The sequence below is a fragment of the Juglans regia genome, chromosome 4 (genome assembly GCF_001411555.2).
Source record: "Juglans regia cultivar Chandler chromosome 4, Walnut 2.0, whole genome shotgun sequence".
Classification (NCBI taxonomy): domain Eukaryota; kingdom Viridiplantae; phylum Streptophyta; class Magnoliopsida; order Fagales; family Juglandaceae; genus Juglans; species Juglans regia.
The window spans coordinates 32,971,653-32,993,780 of record NC_049904.1 but is presented as its reverse complement, the minus strand read 5'-3'; the positions used below and the strand labels follow the sequence as shown (position 1 = coordinate 32,993,780).

The window sequence follows — 22,128 nt, the reverse complement described above, 5'->3', positions numbered from 1 at the left end:
GACACAACCTTTTGATTTAGTCAAAAGGTTGTGTCACTTCTTAAGGTTGTGATTTTTGGGTTACCATTGGTTTATCAATGGTTGTACCATTTCTCAATAGGATGTGTCACTCCTTAAGGTTGTGACCTTTGGGTTACCATTGGTTAACCAATGGATGTGCCCTTTACCAACCGGTGCATGATGGCCTATAAATAGGGGTTATTGGTGCACAAACAAACTCACTCAATTCCTTTTGCTCATCACTAACTTGTGGGACAAATACCCTCACGGGAGTGTCACCATATCGTTGTAATTTTTGCTTCCATTTGTTGTTTAATTCTCTACAAATCTATGTCACAAATATATAAATGTCATTTGAAGATGTTTAAATAAAAAGCTTTTTAAATTATTTTAGAAAAAGAAAATAACGAAAATTGAGCTTTTGACCGAGAGCTTTTTAAGCTCCTCATTGACAGTCCCTCTTTTATTTTATACATGTCACGAGGAGGGTCCAAGAGGCAAGTAAAATTTTTGTAAAGATATTTATTAAACAATTTTTGTACATTTATTTGAATAAAATAATTATTTATTTCTCAATTTAAATTCATAATAAAATATTAAATTCAATTGATAATATTTTATAAACAAATTTATAATAATTATTAAATAGTTATCTTTCATCAGTTCTTGCGAGCTAGAGCAACCCAAAGAAAAGGTCTCGCATCGAGACTGGAGCCTCCATCGAAAATTAATATCTCTTTTAGATATAAGAAGTGTTTTATTTTATCTCATCATTACAATTTTTTTAATTTTTCACATAAAATATATTAAGCGTTTTAATTTTTTCAAATATTAAAACATTAATATTATTAAAAAATAATATTTTAACAATATTTTATTTAACTTTCATCTCAATTTATCTCATCTTAACTCATAATCCAAATAACATCTAATCATGTAGATTCTTGTCATTTCGCCTCCTTTTTCCTATATTATTTTTTTCCTATCTCCTTCTCTTATTTCGGTACAAAACTATTACATGGCGCAAATATTACCTAGAAGTAATGTCATAAATTGATTTACTTTTATGGTATTCCTTAGATTTACCTTATAATAAAAATAATTTTGCAATCACACTTATTATATCAATCCACACAAGTTTATGATTTACTTATATAATTCTTTTGTTATTATTATTTATATATGATATTTACAATTATAAACTATGTAAGCACTGCATATTATTTTAAAAAAGTAATTTAAATATAAGATTTACATAAAATAAAATAATTTCTTAATAATAAATTCATTTTTTAAAAAAATAATGCGTGATTTTACGCAACTTATAACTGTAACTAATATTACCCTTTTATTTTTTTTTTTTTGGAGCATTTTAAACTGGAAAAATCTCATATTTAGGAGGGGAAAAAAACCGTTAATATTCATTGATATCTCATAATCTGATAATCATTATATAAAATTTGCATAAAATGGGGATGACATAACAGGATGGACTCTGCTACAGCCATAGAGGTTTCTTACAGAGAATCTCACCGAAAGGCAATTTCTTTTCTTTCTTTTTTTTCCTTTTTTTCAATCATTTTCTTAAACACTTTAAACATTTTAAAAAAATATATAAAAAAATACAAATTTATTTAAAAACACTTTCTTAATTATTAAGTAAAAAAAATTAAAAAATAAAATAAAATACAATTCGGTACAAATTTTTGGTAAAAACTTTATGTGGGAATAGTATTTTCCTAACGGAATAAGTAGGCATGCAGTTTTGGCAACGAGTAATGACATACACACAACATATTGTACAACACATTGCATAATAATATTATAAAATGAGAGTATTTTTGTAAAATTATGTTATTTTTATAAAATATTTTACAAAAAATACTCCTAATTTAAAACATAGTTATATAAAATATTGTAAAAAATATTGTGCGTAAATAATTTTCCTTTGGCAACTGGGGACAACGTGCAATGCAACTGTGCACAACGTGCAATGCACGTGTGCCCTTTATATATATAAATATATATATATATATATATATATATTTATGAGAAGCAAATCATAAATTCGTAAAACAACGCATGCATGCAGATTTTTAGATGGTTGAATCTCTCAGTCAAGCTAATTGGGTCTAAATATTAAGAGAAATAATTTTTATAGTTTTATAGTATATAAGTTTTTTTAAAAAAATAGAAATAAAAATCTAAAATTTATATAAAAAAATTATTATTTTTAATAATATATCTTACTTTTTTTTTTTTTTTTCCAAGTAGAGTATATGAGATTTACGGATTTTAAGATGGTATCTAACAATACCCAAATACTAATGTCGTTCTCGTTAAGCTTGTTTACATTAAAAAAAAAAAACAAAATAATTAGTTAGAAGAATGACAGAAATGTGTCATATGAATACGAAACAACAACACGTACAAAAATAAGGACGAAATGAGAAATTTTGATTTAGGGAGGTAAAATTATAAAATCTTTAATCAAATTTACATTATATTTAAAGATTAAGATTTAATTAATTAATTATCTGAATTTTGGGGGCATCTTACCTGGGTCTGTCCTTTGTACAGAAAGTACTCGTAGAACACGTAAGGCTCATCCACCAGCCTGTCTATGATCAGTTTGCAAATACAATATGCTTTGTACAATGAAGTGGTGAGATTTGACGGGAAGCTGCTTAGGGTAATGGTAGATTACTATTTATTTACTATCTATTTATTATTTATAGTATATTTATTTTTTTATTATTTTTTTTCAAGTATTTTTTTAACATCCTTAATTATTAAGAAAAAAATTTAAAAAAAATTATAATTTTACTAATAATCATTTCCTTAACCATTAAGTAAAATAAAAATTAAAAAAAAATCAAATATAAAAAAAAGTAATAAAGTAATAGGAAAATCGTAATCCTATCCTTTTCCAGCTTCTAATGGTGTAGGGACCGACACCCTTACTTATTTTTTCAAATTTATTTTTTTCTCAGGTCTTACCATCGGTCTATTTTGAAAAATAGGTTTGTAAATGAGGGATGAATGCAAAAGTTAGTGTGATGTGGGGTTTTTGGAAAGTTTAAAAAGAAGGTAATAGATGTAATGAAAAAGATGGGGGTGTGGTAGGTTGGGTGTCATGTGCTGTGGGAACTGGATGAGTAAAGGTATCCTTTAGCATCCATATATTTTTATTTTAGAATTAATGATTTAACTTCGCTTTTAAAAATAAATTAGAAAAAATAATTAGGTCTTTGCCATCTGAGAATGCCTATTTTTTAAGGGAACAACATAAGCACCGTGATCTAGGGCTGCAAATTAATAGAGCAGCTTGTCAACGGTTTGAACTCGATTGGTATATATTTGATTTGAATTTAGTTCATTTAATAAATGAGATGTTTGCAAGCACTACTATTGGCTCGAAGTCCGAATATTAAACAAGCAAAACTCGTATAAGCTCACATCGACTCTGTAAAGATTTATTCAACAGTTCCTTTTATACAGAACTCAAATAAAGAAATATGATAGTAAATATTCACGGACAGAACCAAACAAGATCCAACAAATACAGAACCCCTTTTACAGAACTAAAAGCATCAAGAAATAGAGCAATAACGAGAACAGTAATAAAAGAAATAAAGAATAAAGGAAATAAAGAATCAACACAATTAACTTACGTGATTCGACCCTAATGGTCTACGTCCACGGCAGGAATGGCCTCAGGGCTTTATTAATAATCAATGTCCTTCATAGAGAAGCCTCAGAATCACATGTATATACAAAGCCCTCACTCTCTCTCAGAAAATTGCAGTGATTTTCCCCTCCAAGTGAAAACCCTAACAAACCCTAGATTCCCCCCTCTCTGTTCTCTCTCTCTCACTCTCTCTATCGAAGCCTCTCAAACAATAGAATGCCCAAAAATGAGAATGAGCTAGGGTTTACAACACGGTAGCTATAAATATATACGATAAAACAAATGTCAACACGTGTACTGATCCAGTGGCTTCAAATCCTTAATATGGCAGCTTTAGGCAGAAGCATCTCACATGAAAATAGCTTCAACCTTATTAACTTCAAGGGTCCTGATTTTGTCACTTGTCTCTCATCCATTCATTCATGTAAGAGAAACATATCAATCAAAAATAAAAGGCAACAGATAAATGTATTGACATATTATTACAAATCTCCACCTTGGCAAAACATTTAATTGCCAAGTGCTCATCAACCCTCATCATTGGCTTATTCCAGCATTGTCCCCTAATGGATTTCTGGCTAATAGCTCCCCCAAAAGCAATAAACACATACCCAGTTAAGGAATTTCTTGTGTCTACATTTCCTACAAAATTAGAGTCTACAAAACCAGTTAGCTCATATCCTTTTTCAACATTATTCTCAAAATTGAGACCTAAATTAGTAGAGCCTGCTAGGTACCTTAGTACCCATTTAATGGTCTGCCAATGGGTTTTTCATGGATTTCTCATAAATCTACTAACAACACTCACAGCATATGTCAGATCAAGTATAGAACAAACCATTACATACATTATACTTCATACCATGCTAGCATAGGGAATTTGTTGCATAAAACTAATATCAGGTTCTGTTTTAGGAGTCTGATCTAAAGACAATTTAAAATGCTGACCTAAAGGGGTATTGACAGGTTTGACATGTTCCATACCAAATCTCTTAAGAATTTTAGAAATGTAATTTTTCTGAGATAAGTTTAGCACTCTTGCATTCCCATCCCTTTCAATTTCCATTCCTAAAATTTTCGTAGCAGGACCCAACTCCTTCATTTCAAACTCTGATTTTAGCATGCATTTAACTTGTTCAATTAAATTAGTATCTTTACAAGCAACCAACATGTCATCAACATACAAAAGGAGATAAACATAAATTCCTTTTTCTTTCTTGTAATAGACACAACTATCATAGCAGCTCCTTTTAAAATTGTTACTAATCATGTGTGTATCAAACCTTTTATACTACTGCCTAGGTGATTGTTTAAGACCATATAAAGATTTTTTAAGAAGGTACACTTGATTATTTTTTATTTCATTTGTAAAACCTTCAGGAGGTTGCATATAAATTTCTTCCTCAATTTCTCCATGCAAAAAAGTAGTTTTAACATCCAATTGTTCTAGATGCAGATTTTCAAAAGTTGTGTAACCTAGCAGTAGTCTAATTGAGCTGTGTTTAACCACAAGAGAGAATATTTCATTAAAGTCAATTCCTTCTCTCTCTGTAAAGCCTTTGGCTACTAATCTAGCCTTATATCTGGTCCCTTCTATCCCTAGTATACTTTCCTTTTTCTTATAGATCCATTTTAATCCAACTAGTTTCACTCCTTGAGGTTTAGTCACTAGAACCCAAGTTTTATTCTTATTAAGAGACTTCATCTCCTCATGCATGGCTAAAATCCATTTAGAGGAGTCTTTGCTAGTCATAGCTTCTTTATAAGCCCTAGGTTCCTCATTAACAACCTCATCAGCTACAGTTAGAGCAAACATGGTAAGTTCAGCTTGACCATACCTTATAGGTGGTTTAATAACTTTTTTTTGCCTATCTCTAACCAAGTTATAGGAGCTAACTCCACCTTGATCCATGTTCCCTGAGGTTTCGCCCTCAGAGTCACTGCCTTCTCCAACTTCAGGTTCAGGTTGGGTGTTAACCTACTCCACCTCAACCTGTAACCCCTTTAAGGAGTTGTCAACTTTTAGGTTTGGTATATCTCCCTGTACCCGAGCCATTTGTGACTCATTATAGGTCACATCCCTGCTTACAATGCACCTGTACCTACTAGGTCCATCTACCCAAAGTTTGTACCCCTTAACCCCTTTAGGATACCCTATAAAAATGCACTTAAGTGCCCTAGGTTCTAGTTTATCAGTTTTTGACTGTGTATAGGCAACACACTCAAAAACTCTAAGATGGTCATATGAGGGGGGTTTTCCAGACCATAATACTTGTGGGGTTTTAAACCCTATTGCAGAGGAGGGACACTTATTTATGAGGTGTACAGTAGTAGTGGCAGTTTCTGCCCAAAAAGTTTTGGGCAGCCCAGAATTGGACAACATGCATCTTACCCTTTCTAAGATAGTCCTATTTGTTCTTTCAGCTAACCCATTCTGTTGAGGGGTTTCCCTCACTGTCTTATACCTAAGGATTCTCTCTTTTCTACAGTACATGTTGAACTCATTAGACAAGAACTCCAAGCCATTGTTAGTCCTTAGAACCTTGAGTTTTCTACCTACTTGATTCTCCACTAAATACTTCCACTCATTGAATTTTTCAAAAGTGTCACTTTTATTCTTTAAGATATAAATCCAGACCTTTCAAGAGTAATCATCTACAAGGGATAGAAAGTAGCTCCCTCAATTATGAAAACATACTCTTGCTGGTCCCCAAAAGTCAGAATGGACATAGTCTAAAGTTTGTTTAGTGTTATGAGTGGCTGACTTAAAACTAACCCTCTTGGCCTTCCCATAAATGCAATCTTCACAAAAGGGTAAATTGCTTAAGTTCTGGTCACTCAGCAGCCCCTATTTTTGCGACTCTAAAAGCCCCCTCTGACTTACATGTCCAAGTCTCCTATGCCATAGCACGAATTGGTTCTCTACAATGTTCTGTGTAAGGGATGCTTCCCCAACCACAACTTTTCCAAGTAGTGTGTACAAACCATTTTTAATTACCCCTTTCATAATAACTAGAGAACCTTTTGTAACTCTAATAACCCCTGTCTCAGACTTGAAGGTATATCCTGATAAATCAAGAATGCCAAGAGAAATTAAATTTCTCTTTAACTCAGGTATAAATCTGACTTCCCTCAAAACTCTTTCAGTACCATCATGCATTTTCAGTCTAACTGACCGTATACCCATGATTTTGCAGGACTTATTATTTCCTAGAATTACATGTCTCCCATTTAACTCAGAGAATGTTTCAAACCAGTCTCTGATTGGACACATATGAAAAGAACAATCAGAATCCATCATCCATTTTGTTTTTGAGTCTACTTCACTCACAGTGAGAACCTCAGCACTCTCATATCCCTCTAATACCAGAGAGGCATCCCTTGCCTCTTTAGGTTTATTCTCAAAATTGTTTTTCCTTTCAGGACAATCTTTCTTAAAATGACATTCCTTGTGACAATTAAAACATTTAAAATGTTTTCCCTTTGACTTAAACCTAAATTTCTTAACATCATTTTTGCCCCTCTTCTCTCTCTTTTCTGTTCTGCCCTCTCTTTTCTGTTCTGCCCCTAACAGACAAGCTTTCCCCATGATTTTGTTTAGACTCCCCTCTATTTTGTAGTTCCCTAGTGTGAAGTACAGATTGTACTTCATCTAATGTAAGGGAGTCTCTACCAAACATCATAATCTCTTTTAGGCTTTGGTATGATGAGTCCAAGGAACTCATCAAGAGGATGGCCTGATCCTCATTCTCCACCTTAATGTCTATGTTTACTAAATCTAAAATGATTTTGTTAAACTCATCAAGGTGCTGTCTTATTGGGGTTCCAGGAATCATTTTAAAGGTGTACAATTTGGTTTTTTTATGAAGTCTATTGCCTAAAGATTTGGTCATGTAAAGATTCTCTAGCTTCAGCCATATACCAGCAGCAGTGTCCTCACTGGCCACCTCTCTCAAGACTTTATCTCCAAGAGAGAGGATTAGGGCACTGTGAGCTTTCTGAAAAATGTTCTTCTGGACAGTCTCCTTGTCTTCCTCTTTCGAGAAAGATCTTTTTTTTTTTTTTTCACCAAGGAGGGCATCTTGCAGTCCATGTTGGACTAGCAATGCCCTCATCTTAATCCTCCATAGCCCAAAATCATTTTCACCCGTGAATTTTTCAATATCAAACCTCATGGTCCCCATCGACCTAGGCTCTAGATACCACTTGTAAAGATTTATTCAACAGTTCCTTTTATACATAACTCAAATAAAGAATTATGATAGTAAATATTCAAGGACAGAACCAAACAAGATCCAACAAATACAGAAACCCTTTTACAGAACTAAAAGCATCAAGAAATAGAGCAATAACGAGAACAGTAATTAAAGAAATAAAGAATAAAAGAAATAAGGAATCAACACAACTGACTTACGTGGTCAACCCTAATGGTCTACGTCCACGGCAAGAATGGCCTCAGAGCTTTATTGATGATCAATGTCCTTCACAGAGAAGCCTCAGAATCACATGTGATTTTCCCCTCCAAGTGAAAACCCTAACAAACCCTAGATTCCCCCCTCTCTGTTTTCCCTATCTCTCTCTATTGAAGCCTTTCAAACAACAGAATGCCCAAAAATGAGAATGAGCTAGGGTTTACAACACGGTAGCTATAAATATATAGGATAAAACAGATGTCAACACGTGTACTGATCCAGTGGCTTCAAATCCTTAATACGATAGCTTCAGGCACGGGCATCTCACGTGAAAATAGATTCAACCTTATTAACTTCAAGGGTCCTAATTTTGTCACTTGTCTCTCATCCATTCATTCATGTAAGAGAAACATATCAGTAAAAACAAAAGGCAATAGATAAATGTATTGGCACATTATTATAGACTTGGTTTAGGTTTGTGAACAAAGTTCGTATAAACTCGACTTGAATTGTTTGAGCTCTCATTTTGAAGCTCGAGTATCCTTATTTGAATTCGGCTACAAAGTTAAAGCCCATCACAAAGAAAAAGTCTTCTCGGTACAAAAACTTGCCATTTTGGCTTTGGCAGCAAGCAGAAGCTATTGGGCGGATTTGTTCCTTTTTCCTTTTACCATTTTTTTTTAATCTTTTCGATAGAACACTTGAGTACACAACATTTCACTTAGAAATGACACTCCAAAAGATTGCGCTGAGATATTAAAATCGATTGAAATTACATTTCTTGGTAGGAAAAATGACACTCGAAAAGATGCTTGCTAGAAAAAAAGAAAATATTGAACCAGAATACAAAATATTATTACTAGCTTATTGAACCAGCACACAAAATATAATTACTACCTTATTGAATGAGCACACAAAATATTGAACTAGAAAAGAAAGTCTTCTTGAACATGACTTTCTTGGTGCAACTTCATTCAAAAGATGGCTCTAGCTGGAGGCTGTAGTTTGGGCCGCAACTAATACTTTAGAAATCAAGTGCATAGTCGGCCTGGATTCTGAAAGGTCATTTAAGCATTCAATAGCAATCTTTGCAACCCTTACAAGCTCGGCCTCAACTTGGGGCGTTGGAAATGGAAGGCGTTGGTCCAACACATCTTTCAGCTGAATACTTATCTCAATTGATGGATCAGATGACTTAACTGAGGAGATGAAATCACCCGGATACTTTCCTATCATCACTTCTAATACCAACACACCAAAGCTGTATACATCACATTTCTCGGTTATCTTCATTGTATAAGCAAATTCTGTCAAGAAAAAAAAACAAAAACAAAATTCAGGACTTACGCACGCCTTCAATGTTATCTCAAAACAAAATGACAAGGAAATATATTACCTGGTGCTATATATCCATATGTGCCTGCAAGGGAAGTCCAATTGGATGAATCTAGCTCCAAAATCTTAGCAGTACCAAAATCTGAAACATGGGCCACATATTGAGAATCCAACAAGATGTTGTTACTTTTGATATCCCGATGAATTATTGGTGGTGAGCAATCATGGTGCATGTAAGACAAGGCATAAGCCACACTTTTGACAATATTCAATCTCTTGCTCCAGTCCAATTCTTTAGCATCTTCTTCACTATTCAACATTCTTGCCAAACTACCCATTTCTAGATATTCGTAAACCAAAAATGAATGTCTAGCATGCGAACAGAAGCAATGAAGTTTGATGATATTTCGATGTCGTATTTCAGTTAATGTCTTTATCTCATTTAAGAATGCCTTTTGGGATCTTTTCTCATCATTAAGTACTTGGTGGAGTTTCTTCACAGCTACCATATCACCCGATGACAATTTTGCTTTATATGTTCTTCCATATCCTCCCTCCCCAATGCAATATATGTCATTGAACGCTTCCGTTGTTCTTATGATCTCTTCATACATTTTTCTTCCATCGAAAGTGCTTGACACAAAAAGAGATCCTCCTTCATGCTTGTCGCTTTGTTCTAATTGGGGATGCCGATATTTCTTTCTTCTTTGTAAAATTCGAAGAACTAGGAAGAAAACAAACAAAACCAAAAGTGATCCCAAAACAGGAAAAATGATTATGAACTCGGCTTTCATGTGGCCCTTTTTTGATTTATGAACTTTGCATGGGGGCAGCCCTTTAACGTTACCGCACAATCCCTTGTTACCTTGCAAGGCTTCCAAGGGAGCATCTAAAAATGCTTTGTTGTTGGGAATGAGGCCGTGTAACTCATTGTAAGATATGTCAACATGCAACAAGCCATGCATTTCTTCAAAGGTAGTCGGAATAATGCCAGAAAGATGATTGTGAGAGAGATTGAGCACCTCCAAGCTTTGCATTCTGCTGCTTTCTGACGGTATCTCTCCAGTTAAAGAGTTATAGCTTAAATCTAGTTTGGAGAGATGAAATAAGCTCATAAGCGAGATAGGAAGTTCTTGACTAAAATTGTTATGGCTTAAATTCAAGTGGTTCAATTTCGAGAAGCTGTTCCCAAGATTACGTGGAATTGACTTGCACAATATGTTCGAGGATATGTCTAGAAATTCGAGATTGGTCAATGACTCGAATTCCACAGGTATAGCACCAGAGAGATGATTTCCATTCAACCACAACTTCTCTAGAGAAGTCAACTTTCCTAGTTCCTTCGGAATTGCCCCAACTATATGATTTAAAGAAAAATCAAGCACACGTAGTTGAATGCAGTTTCCAATCTCCGGCGGTATGCTACCGCTAATGTTGTTCCCTCTCATTCTTAGATTCCCTAATTTTAGACTTTGCCCCCAATTACTTGAGATCTTGCCATAAAAGTGATTGTGGCTTAGATCTATGATGACCAAGTTTGGATAGGCACCAAAGACTTGAGATATATCTCCAGTGAGTTGGTTTCCATTCAAGAAGACTCTCCCTAAGCTCGTGCAAGTTTTTAGGTTTTGCGGAACTCGACCTCTGAAACTATTGTTGGTTATTGAAAAATTCTGAAGTGAACCACCATGACAAATACTTTCGGGCAAGGAGCCGGTAAATTGGTTTCCGCTAAGTTGCAAACTTGCCATGTTCATGGAACCTCCGACTCCTTGTGGGATGGGACCGGAAAGTCGGTTATCACGAAGATGCAAGGCTTGTAAATTGCTCAAATTAGCAAACGAACGGGGAATCGGACCTTGGAGTTGGTTTTCGGCTAGCGCAAGATGGGTTAGAGAATTTAGGCGGCCTATTTCTTCAGGAATGAAGCCAGAAAGTTGATTTTGAGAGAGGTGCAAAAAAGTAAGACTTCTCAAATTACCTAAAGAACTAGGGATGGGACCTTCTAAACAGTTTCCGGAAAGATCAAGACTGGCTAGAGAATTTAGGCGGCCCATTTCTTCAGGAATGGAGCCAGAAAGTTTATTTTTCCAAATAGTAAGACTTGTAAGATTTCTTAAATTTCCTAAAGAAGTTGGAATGGAACCTTCTAAACAGTTCTTGGAAAGAAAAAGCTCGGTCAAAGAATTTAGGCAACCTATATCCGGTGGAATTTTTCCTGAGAATAGGTTAAAGGACAATTCAAGATAGATGAGTTTAGACAAGTAGCTAATTTGATGCGGAATGTTTCGAAATAAATCGTTCACAGAGAGATCTAGATATGCAAGATTTGGAAAAGACAAAAAAGAAAATCCATGGAGTGTACCTTGTAAGCGGGAGCTAGTAAGGTTCATTCTAACAACACTTCCAGCAGGGTTGCAAGAAATACCAAACCAAGTGCAGTGATCTGTACTGCGATTTGAATTTACAAAATCATTGGGAAGATAAATCCATGAACGAAGGCGAGATTGGGCTTGGTTTGAAAGGGTATTTCTCCATTCGAGAAGAGCAGTAGCTTCTGCAACAGAAGCAGCATTTGATGATAAAACCACATGATGAATGAACAAGAAAAAAGAGAGTATGGTGCATACTTTCTTGGAGGTTGATGCTGCCATTCTTTTCATCTTGTGTGTACGTAGCGTCTATTAATTAACGACGTTATTTATAACAACCACTTGCACCCTGTCAATCGCTTTCCGTTGTTCTATTTTTAATTTTCGTTAGAGTTTATGCAACCGAGTCAAGCTTACAGTTCTGCATTGTAGGCCTCATTATAAATATTGATGCTCCATAGCGTGCCGACATATGTCAGCTAACTGGAAGGATTACTTATTCTATGTTTAGTCAAAAGGAATCAGGGACCAGAGGAAGGATTACTTATTCGGCAGCAACACAGAAAATCTTATATGTTCATGAATAAGATAAGAAAAGCCTCATCATCAACGCAGTTAGTAGCAAAACTACATAGTTTATAGCTAATAAATATGATAAAATGAATGACAACAAAAGTAATAAAAGAATACCTTTGCTGCTGCTACCCGTCCCAGATTTCCTGAGATTGCAAAATGGCTTTGTATACCTTTGGGCTTTGGGCTAAGCTGCTAGGTTCAGCCCCATTGGATCAAGCATCGAAGCGACCAGCTTAACCGTCGCTTCGTCGCCACGTGTACGATGCATGAAACAACTGTAGACAACTCACAAATAGTTGGCGATGGCCTCGATTCACCATGCACATTACGCGACACGTGGGCAATAATCCATGCATTGCCCTGCCCTTCTTCTGCGTGGACATTTTTGTTTACAAGTCTCTGCGAGATCGACGGATGGTAGCCAAGTACTATTTTTCATGACTTTCGGCCTCGTAAAGTTGACCCAAACCGAAGAGAATTATCACGTTTTTAAATTTCGTTTGGAAGTTAAATTTATTTAAATTATCATTATAATTTATTTAAAATTTAAAATAAAATATAATAAATAATTTAATTTTTTTTAAATTTAAAAATAAAAATAATATTAAAAAATAATATTTTAACAATATTTTATCATTTCAAGTCAACTCAATTCAATTTAGTTCAACAATTAAACGTAACTTTAAAATTCAAATATATATATATATATATTTATGAGAAGCAAATCATAAATCTATAAAACGACGCATGTAGATTTTTAGGTTGTAGAATCTCTCAGTCAAGCTAGTTGGGTCTCTGTTTTAATTTTAATTTTTTGAAAGGAATTGGGTCTAAATATTAATAAAAATAATATTTATAGTCTTATAGTATATACATTTTATAAATAAAAATAAAAATAAAAATATAAAATTTATATAAAAAACTATTTTTTAATAATATGTCTCGTAGAATCTAACAATGCCCAAATACTAATGTCCTTCTCATTAAGCTTGTTTACGTATAAAAAAACAATTAGTTAGAAGAATGAGAGAAACGTGTCGACTGAATAGAAAACCACAACACGTACGAAAATAAGGACGAAATCAGAAATTTTGATTTCGGGAGGTAAAATTATAAAATCTTTAGTCGAATTTACTTTATACATAAAGATTAAGATTTAATTAATTGAATAAATATAAATAGAAGTTATTATTAAAAATATATATTCTCTATACATGATATGAAAATTAGAAATAATCAATTAAAAATAATCACGTAATAAATATAAAATATGTACTGTTATAGTGCATTTTTTCTAATATTACTCGTACACAAAGTAATCGCAGAACACGCAAGGATCATCCACCAGCCTGTCTATGATCAGTTTGTAAAAACAATACAAAAAATCTATTCAACCTCCTACTATTCATACAATCTCCACACTCCACATTATTTTTAATTTTTATTATTTTTTTCTTTTATTATATATTTATTATATAAATAATGAATAAATAATTTAAAATAATTTAAAAAGAATAAACTCAAAAAAAAATTTTAAAAAAATATTAAAAATTTAAAAAATTTAAAAAAATGTGGAGTGTGGAGTGTGGTGGAGGTTGTGTAGCAAAACTCAAAACAATATGCTTTGTACAATGAAGAGGTGAGATTTGACAGGGAAAGCTGCTAATGGTGTAGGGACTGACCCTTTTTTATTTTTTCAAATTTCTCTTTTTTTCAGCTCTTACCATCGGTCTATTTTGATGAAAAGGGTTGAAAATCAGGGATGAATGCAAAAGTTAGTGTGTGATACTGATGTGGGGCTTTCGGAAAATTTAAAAAGAAGCTAATAGATGTGATGAAAAAGATGGGGTGCGGTAGGCTGGGTGTCATGTGCTGTGGGAGTTGGATGAGTAAAGGTATCCTTTAAGCATCCTTATATTTTTATTTTAGAATTAATGGTTTAACCTCGTTTAAAAAAAAAATAGAAAAAATATCTAGCTATCTGCCATCTGAGAATGCCCATATTTTTTTAAGGGATCAGGCGATTAGCACAAACACCGTGATCTAGGACTGCAAATGAACAGAGAAGCCCAAGAACAATTGGAACTTGCTTGATATATACTCTGTTTGAATTCAGTTAATTTAATAAATGAGATATTTGTAAACACTAATATTGACTCCAAATTTGAATATTACTCGTATAAGTTACTTGGTTTAGGTTTGTGAACAAAGTTTGTATAAGCTCGACTTGACTTGTTTGAGCTCTTATTTTAAAGCTCGAGTGCCCTTATTTGAATTTGGATACAAGGTCACAGCCTGACACATAGAAAAAGTCTTATCTGTCCAAAATTTGGCCATTTTGGCTTTGGCAACAAGCACAAGTTGTTGGGCGAATTTCATCCTCTTTTTTATTTTAATAATCTTTTCGATGGAATACTTGAGTACACAACATGTCACTTAAAAACGACACTCCAAAAGATTAGCTTGAGAAATTAAAATCGATTGAAATTACAATTCTTGGTAGGAAAAACAACACTCCAAAATATGCTTACTAGGAAAAAAGAAAATATTGAACAAGCACACAAAATATAATTACTAGCATATTGAACCAGCACACAAAATATTGAACGAGAAAAGAAAGTCTTCATGAACATGACTTTCTTGGTACAACTTCATTCAAAAGATGGCTCTAGCTGGAAACTGCAGTTTGGGGCTTGGGCCGCTGCTAACACTTTAGAAATCATGTGCATAGTCGGCCTGGATTTTGGAATGTCATTTAAGCATTCAGCAGCAATCTCTACGACTCTTATGAGCTCGGCCTTAACATGGGGTGTTGGAAATGGAAGGCATTGGTCCAACACATCTTTAAGTTGAATGCCCATCTCAATTGATGGATCAGATGACTTAACTGAGGAGATAAAATCACCTGGATACTTTCCCATTATCACTTCTAATGACAACACACCAAAGCTATATACATCACATTTCTCAGTTACCTTCATTGTATAAGCAAGTTCTGCCAAGAAAAAAAAAAAGAAACAAAATTCAACACTTATGCACGCCTTTAATGTCATCTCAGAACAAAATGACAATGACATATATTACCTGGTGCTATATATCCATATGTGCCTGCAAGGGAAGTCCAATTGGATGAATTTAGGTCCAAAATCTTAGCAGTACCAAAATCTGAAACATGGGCCTCACACTGAGAATCCAACAAGATATTGTTACTTTTGATATCCCGATGAATTATTGGTGGTGAGCAATCGTGGTGCATGTAAGACAAGGCATAAGCCACACCTTTGACAACATTCAATCTCTTACTCCAGTCAAATTCTTTAGCATATTCTTCAATCACCAACATTCTTGCCAAACTACCCATTTCTAGATATTCATAAACCAAAAATGAATGTCGAGCATGCGAACAGAAGCCATGAAGTTTGACAATATTTCGATGTCGTATTTCTGTTAATGCCTTTATCTCATTTAAGAATGCCTTTTGGGATCTTTTCTCATTGTCAAGTAGTTGGTGGAGTTTCTTCACAGCTACCATTTCACCTGATGACAACTTTGCTTGATATGTTGTTCCATATCCTCCCTTCCCCATGCAATATATGTCACTAAACGCTTCGGTTGCTCTTATGACCTCTTCATACATTTCTCTTCCATTGAAATTGCTTGACACAAAAAGAGATCCTCTTTCATGCTTGTCGCTTTGTTCTAAATGGGGATATCGATATTTCTTTCTTCTTTGCAAAATTAGAAGAACTAGGAAGAAAACAAACAAAACCAAAAGTGATCCCGAAACAAGAAAAATAATTTCGAACACGGCTTTCATGTGGCCCTTTTTTGATTTATGTTTGCATGGGGGCAGCACTTTAATGTTACCGCACAATCCCTTGTTATCTTGCAAGGCTTCCAAGGGAGCATCTAAAAATGCGTTGTTGTTGGGAATGAGGCCGTGTAACTCATTGAAGGATACATCAACATGCAACAAGCCATGCATTTCTTCAAAGGTAGCCGGAATAATACCAGAAAGATGATTGTGAGAGAGATTGAGCACCTCCAAGCTTTGCATTTTGCTGCTTTCTGACGGTATCTCTCCAGTGAAAGAGTTATAGCTTAAATCTAGTTTGGAGAGATGAAATAAGCTCATAAGCAAGATAGGAAGTTCTTCACTGAAATTGTTATGGCTTAAATTCAAGTAGTTCAATTTTGAGAAGCCGATCCCAAGATTACGAGGAAGTGACCTGAACAATTTGTTCGAGGATATGTCTAGAAATTCGAGATTGGTCAATGACTCGAATTCTACAGGTATAGCACCAGAGAGATGATTTCCATTCAACCACAACTTCTCTAGAGAAGTCAACTTTCCTAGTTCCTTCGGAATTGCCCCAACTATATGATTTAAAGAAAAATCAAGCACATGTAGTTGAATGCAGTTTCCAATCTCGAGTGGTATACTACCACTAATGTTGTTCCCACTCATTTTTAGAGTCCCTAATTTTAGACTCTGTCCCCAATTTCTTGAGATCTTGCCATAAAAGTTATTGTGGCTTAGGTCTATGATGATCAAGTTTGGATAGGAACCAAAGACTTGAGATATATCTCCAGTGAGTTGGTTTCCATTCAAGAAGACTCTCTCTAATCTCGTGCAATTTTTTAGGTTTTGGGGAACTTGACCTCTGAAACCATTGTTGGATATTGAAAACATCTGAAGTGAACCACCATGACAAATACTTTCGGGCAAGGAGCCGGTAAATTGGTTTTCACTAAGTTGCAATTTTGCCATGTTCATGGAACCTCCGACTCCTTGTGGGATGGGACCGGAAAGTCGGTTATTACGAAGATGCAAGGCTTGTAAATTGCTCAAATTAGCAAACGAACAGGGAATTAGACCTTGAAGATGGTTTTCGGCTAGCGCAAGAGCGGTTAGAGAATTCAAGTGGCCTATTTCTTCAGGAATGGAGCCATAAAGTTTATTTTTATAGAGATTTAGAACGGTAAGATTTCTCAAATTTCCTAAAGAAGTAGGAATGAGACCTTCTAAACAGTTTTGAGAAAGATCAAGCTCGACTAGAGAATATAGGCAACCTATTTCTTTAGGAATGGAACCATAAAGTTTATTTCCCCCAAGATATAGATGCGTAAGATTTCTCAAATTTCCTAAAGAAGTAGGAATGAGACCTTCTAAACAGTTTTGAGAAAGATCAAGCTCGACTAGAGAATATAGGTGACCTATCTCTTCAGGAATGGAGCCATAAAGTTTATTTCCCCAAAGATACAGATGGGTAAGATTTCTCAAATTTTCTAAAGAAGTAGGGATGAGACCTTCAAAATTGTTTTGGAGAAGATAAAGCTAGGTTAGAGAATTTAGGCGACCTATTTCTTCAGGAATTGTGCCAGAAAGTTTGTTTTTCCAAAGATTAAGAAATGTAAGATTTTTCAAATTTCCTAAAGAAGTAGGAATGAGACCTTCTAAACGGTTTTGATAAAGACCAAGCTCAGCTAGAGAATTTAGGCGACCTATTTCCGATGGGATTTTTCCAGAGAATAGGTTAGAGGACAAATCAAGATAGATGAGTTTAGAGAGGTTGCCAATTTGATATGGAATGTTCCAAAATAAAGTGTTCATAGAGAGATCAAGATATGCAAGATTTGGAAAAGACAAGAAAGAAAATCCATGAAGTGTACCTTGTAAGCCAGAGCTATTAAGGTTCATTCTGACAACACTTCCAGCAGGGTTGCATGAAATACCAAACCAAGTGCAGGGATCTGTACTGTGGTTTGAATTTGTAGAAGCATTGGGAAGAGAAGTCCATGAATGAAGGCGAGATTGGGTTTCGTTTGAAAGGGTATTTTTCCATTTGAGAAGAGCAGTAGCTTCTGCAACAGATGCAGCATTTGATAATAAAACCACATGATGAATGAACAAGAAAAAAGAGAGTAGGGTGCATACTTTCTTGAAGGTTGATGCTGCCATTCTTTTCATCTTGTGTGTACGTAGCGTCTATTAGTTGATGGCGTTATTTATAACAACCACCTGCAGCCTGTCAATCACTTTCTGTTGTTCTATTTTTATTTTTCGTCGGAGTTTATGCAACCGAGTCAAGCTTACATAATAAGGTTAATTACAGCTTAGTTTCTTTTTCATATATTATTTCTTTTCTCTAAATTAGTAATTAAGGGGTGACCTTAGTTTCACTGTTGGACTATCAAAGAGGTAACGATCGAAGGCGTTCGTTGAATCAAGTCATCAACGTCAATTGGATTGGGAAGATAGATTTCTTTCACCCAAAAACTAAAATATATTATATGACTTGTGAAACTGATAATCAATGTTTTGAAACGTAAACCCAAAGGTTACAGACACGTAGAAAAGGTCTTCTCTGTCCAAAAACTACCCCCAACAAATCTCTTTCCCTTGTTCTATTTTTTATAGGATTTTATGCAACAGAGTCAAGCTTGAAATTAAAGTATTTTAAATCTCACTCATTATTCGTTATAATTAAGCAATGGTCTTTATTAGCGTATATATTACTCACTCTGCCGGCCTATGTGCCGGTTCTATACTTCTACTTCTATATATAATAGTGACTCAAATTTGAAAAGTCTTTAGATTCTCATGATCACATCTTGCTATCGTTAATGACGTTATTTGTTGACCATCGACGTTCTTTGCTACCGTTTATGGCTTTATTTGTCAACCATTGACGTCTATCACTTAATTGTCATCAATATCGAAGTCTTCTCCTTGAATCTTTTGAGTCTGTGAAACACCGCTTCTTCTAAAAAATATAAATTTTTAAAAAAAATGATAATTAATTCACATGATAATAGAGTGATCTTGAGTTCAAATCTAATTCTATATTTTACATATTTAATTAAATATTTTATACGTTGAATACTCCAGGCGAATCGAGTATGACACATACATGAAAAGGAGTGTCAAGAAAAAGTCTTCTCTGTCCAAAAACATGGCCACTTCGGCTTTGGTAGCAACCACAAGCTGTTGGGCCTATCTTTTCGACGAAACACTTGGAAGTACACAACATTCTACTTTAAAACGACACTCAAAACAATTTTGTTGAGATATATATTTTTTTAAAAGATTGGGTTGAAATATTAAAATCTAAGAAATGCATCTTTGATGTGGAATGTTCTGAAATAAAGCGTTCACAGAGAGATCAAGATATGCAAGATTCGGAAAATACAAAAAGGAAATCCATGAAGTGAACCTTGTAAGCCGAAGCTAGTAAGGTTCATTTTGACAACACTTCCAGCAGGGTTGCGAGAAATAGCCAACCAAGTGCAGGGATCTGTACTGTAGTTTGAATTCGCAGAAACATTGGGAAGAGAAGTCCATGAATGAAGGTGAGATTGGGTTTGGTTTGTAAGGGTATTTTTCCATTTGAGAAGAGCAGTAGCTTCTGCAACAGAGCAGTATACTTTCTTGAAGGTTGATGCTGCCATTCTTTTCATCTCGTGTGTACGCATAAGCGTCTGTTAGTTAATGATGTTATTTATAACACCACTTGCACCCTGTCAATCGCTTTCCGTTGTTCTATTTTTAGTTTTCGTCGGACTTTATGCAACCGAGTCAAGCTTACAGTTCTGCATTGCAGGCCTCATTATAATAAATCTTGATGCTCCATAGTATGCCGACATATGTCAACTAACAGGAGGGATTACTTATTCTTTGTTTAGTGAAAAGGAAGGAATATTATTTATATTGCTCAATACATAATTCGGCAGCAACACAGAAAATCTTATCTGTTGAATAAGATAAGAAAAGCCTCATCATCAACTCAGTTAGTTTATAGCTAATAAATATGATAAAATGAATGACAACAAATGTAATAAAAGAAGACCTTTGCTGCTACCTATCCCAGATTTCCTGAGATTGCAAAATGGCTTTGTATTCCTTTAGGCAAAGCTGCTAGGTTTCGAAATTTGGTAGAAAATTTTGAAGAGTCGTAATCTCAGTGAGCTTTTGAAATTAATGATCTTTAACAGTATTAAGTTCTTTGCGTGATTGACATTTGGCCTCCTAAGAGTACTCTCATTGGATTAGCTAAAAGTTAAATTCAATGAGTATTTATCTATTAAAAAGTAAAATGTGTTCATATTGGATTAGTCAAATTCTAAATATTTGAAATTTAACTACAGTGACTTTCAAAAGTTTTTCCAAATTTGAAGGTTACTGTACATACAGCAAATACATATTTTATTAATTATTTCTCTCTCCCTTTCTTTCTATCAGATATTTTATCACAATTAATATATTAATTTAATGAGAACATGATTATTAATTAACATATAATAAGTAGAATAACAAAAAATGGTAAAATTAAATAAATTAATAATTAAAAAAATTAAATATTTTTGAAATTATTAATTATTCATTACCATATAATGAATAAATATATAAGCTAATGTGGAGATTTAATGTGAATAACTAAAATCAAATTCATCTTATATTATTTATTATTATGTAATGAAAAAATAGTTATTCCAATATGAAGATTTATATGAATGGAATTGTCAAAAGTCAAATCTCTCTTACATTCATCAACACTATCTTTTAATTTTAGCTAATCCAATAAGAGTGCTCTAATCAACTAGTCCGGTGCTATGCAAGCCATGGAATTTGTTTGCTTTCCGAGGCCCTGCATCATGTCTGTACGTAACATAAGGCTCTGTTTTGATCTTAGATTTCCCTTCCAACACGGAACCAAAATGTTTTGGAGTATCCTGCGAACTTGTGCGTGTATTTCCTCTTTGACTTGCAACTTTTGATCCGTTATTCAGTAGATTTATCCATTTTGAGCCATAATTATTTCCTCTTCATCGTCATGCAAGATCGTTGTTGTCGTCATCCTTATCACAATTTCCTTATTCGTTTATTCTTCATTCCATATACTCATCATGTGTAATTAAGTTAGCAGCTAATTCCTATTTATAAGCATATATAACCTATCAATTTTTCACCTGATAACCCTTAAAGGTGAATTTGGTAATGTTTTAATAGAAATGTTACTGGCTTGATCAGGATTCAAATTCAGAGTTTATGTTCTGATATAATATGAAATTACTATTTATCTCGAAAGTTTAAGTTAATGAAAATAGATAAATTTAATTATTTGTATTACATTATTAATAATATCATATGGTATAATGTCTTGAAATTATAATATCTCGAGCAATGCTACATTTAGAAAAGAAATATCAGTGGTTAGAATTGATTTGTTGATGTTGTAATGATCTTGTAATGTAAAAACTACAAGAGTTAGTATTCTTCGTTTAATTACCTTCTTCTCTAATGAACACCCATGGTTCTCCCATTTGTTTTACTCATGATTCTCCCGGTGGTATTTTTCCTGAGAATAGGTTAAAGGACAAATCAAGATAGATGAGTTTAGATAGGTAGCTAATTTGATGCAGAATGTTCCGAAATAAAACGTTGACAGAGAGATCAAGATATGCAAGATTTGGAAAAGACAAAAAAGAAAATCCATGAAGTGTACATTGTAAGCCGGAGCTAGTAAGGTTCATTCTAACAACACTTCTGGAAGGGTTGCAAGAAATACCAAACCAAGTGTAGGGATCTGTCCTGTGGTTTGAATTTGTAGAAGTATTGGGAAGAGAAGTCCATGAATGAAGGTGAGATTGGGTTTGGTTTGAAAGGGTATTTTTCCATTTGAGAAGAGCAGTAGCTTCTGCAATAGATGCAGCATTTGATAATAAAACCACTTCATGATCG

General features: G+C 34.1%; 2 protein-coding genes across 2 annotated transcripts; both read right to left on the bottom strand.

Moving 5' to 3' along the window:
* Nucleotides 1–9,090: 9,090 nt before the first annotated feature.
* LOC109013588 (MDIS1-interacting receptor like kinase 2-like) lies at nucleotides 9,091–11,495 on the bottom strand. The gene is made up of 2 exons (XM_035689302.1): nucleotides 9,500–11,495; nucleotides 9,091–9,410 (listed from the first exon to the last, which is right to left on the bottom strand). The coding sequence occupies exons 1-2, from the start codon at nucleotides 11,493–11,495 to the stop codon at nucleotides 9,091–9,093; spliced, it is 2,316 nt and encodes a 771-aa protein (XP_035545195.1).
* A 3,542-nt stretch (nucleotides 11,496–15,037) lies between these two features.
* LOC109013587 (MDIS1-interacting receptor like kinase 2-like) lies at nucleotides 15,038–16,854 on the bottom strand. Its single transcript, XM_035689301.1, has 3 exons — nucleotides 16,259–16,854; nucleotides 15,471–16,114; nucleotides 15,038–15,381 (listed from the first exon to the last, which is right to left on the bottom strand). The coding sequence occupies exons 1-3, from the start codon at nucleotides 16,852–16,854 to the stop codon at nucleotides 15,038–15,040; spliced, it is 1,584 nt and encodes a 527-aa protein (XP_035545194.1).
* Between the last annotated feature and the right edge of the window lie 5,274 nt (nucleotides 16,855–22,128).

What these genes read in the sequence shown, in the direction of transcription:
- LOC109013588 (XM_035689302.1), bottom strand. Translation starts at nt 11,495, where the DNA reads ATGGGCCGCCTAAATTCTCTAGCCAGTCTTGATCTTTCCGGAAACTGT. An exon ending in ATATGGATATATAGCACCAG is followed by an intron (nt 9,411 to 9,499) that starts GTAATATATTTC and finishes TTTTCTTGACAG; the next exon opens with AATTTGCTTATACAATGAAG.
- LOC109013587 (XM_035689301.1), bottom strand. Translation starts at nt 16,854, where the DNA reads ATGAGTGGGAACAACATTAGTGGTAGTATACCACTCGAGATTGGAAAC. An exon ending in TTGCAAGATAACAAGGGATT is followed by an intron (nt 16,115 to 16,258) that starts GTGCGGTAACAT and finishes AATTTTGCAAAG; the next exon opens with AAGAAAGAAATATCGATATC. An exon ending in ATATGGATATATAGCACCAG is followed by an intron (nt 15,382 to 15,470) that starts GTAATATATGTC and finishes TTTTCTTGGCAG; the next exon opens with AACTTGCTTATACAATGAAG.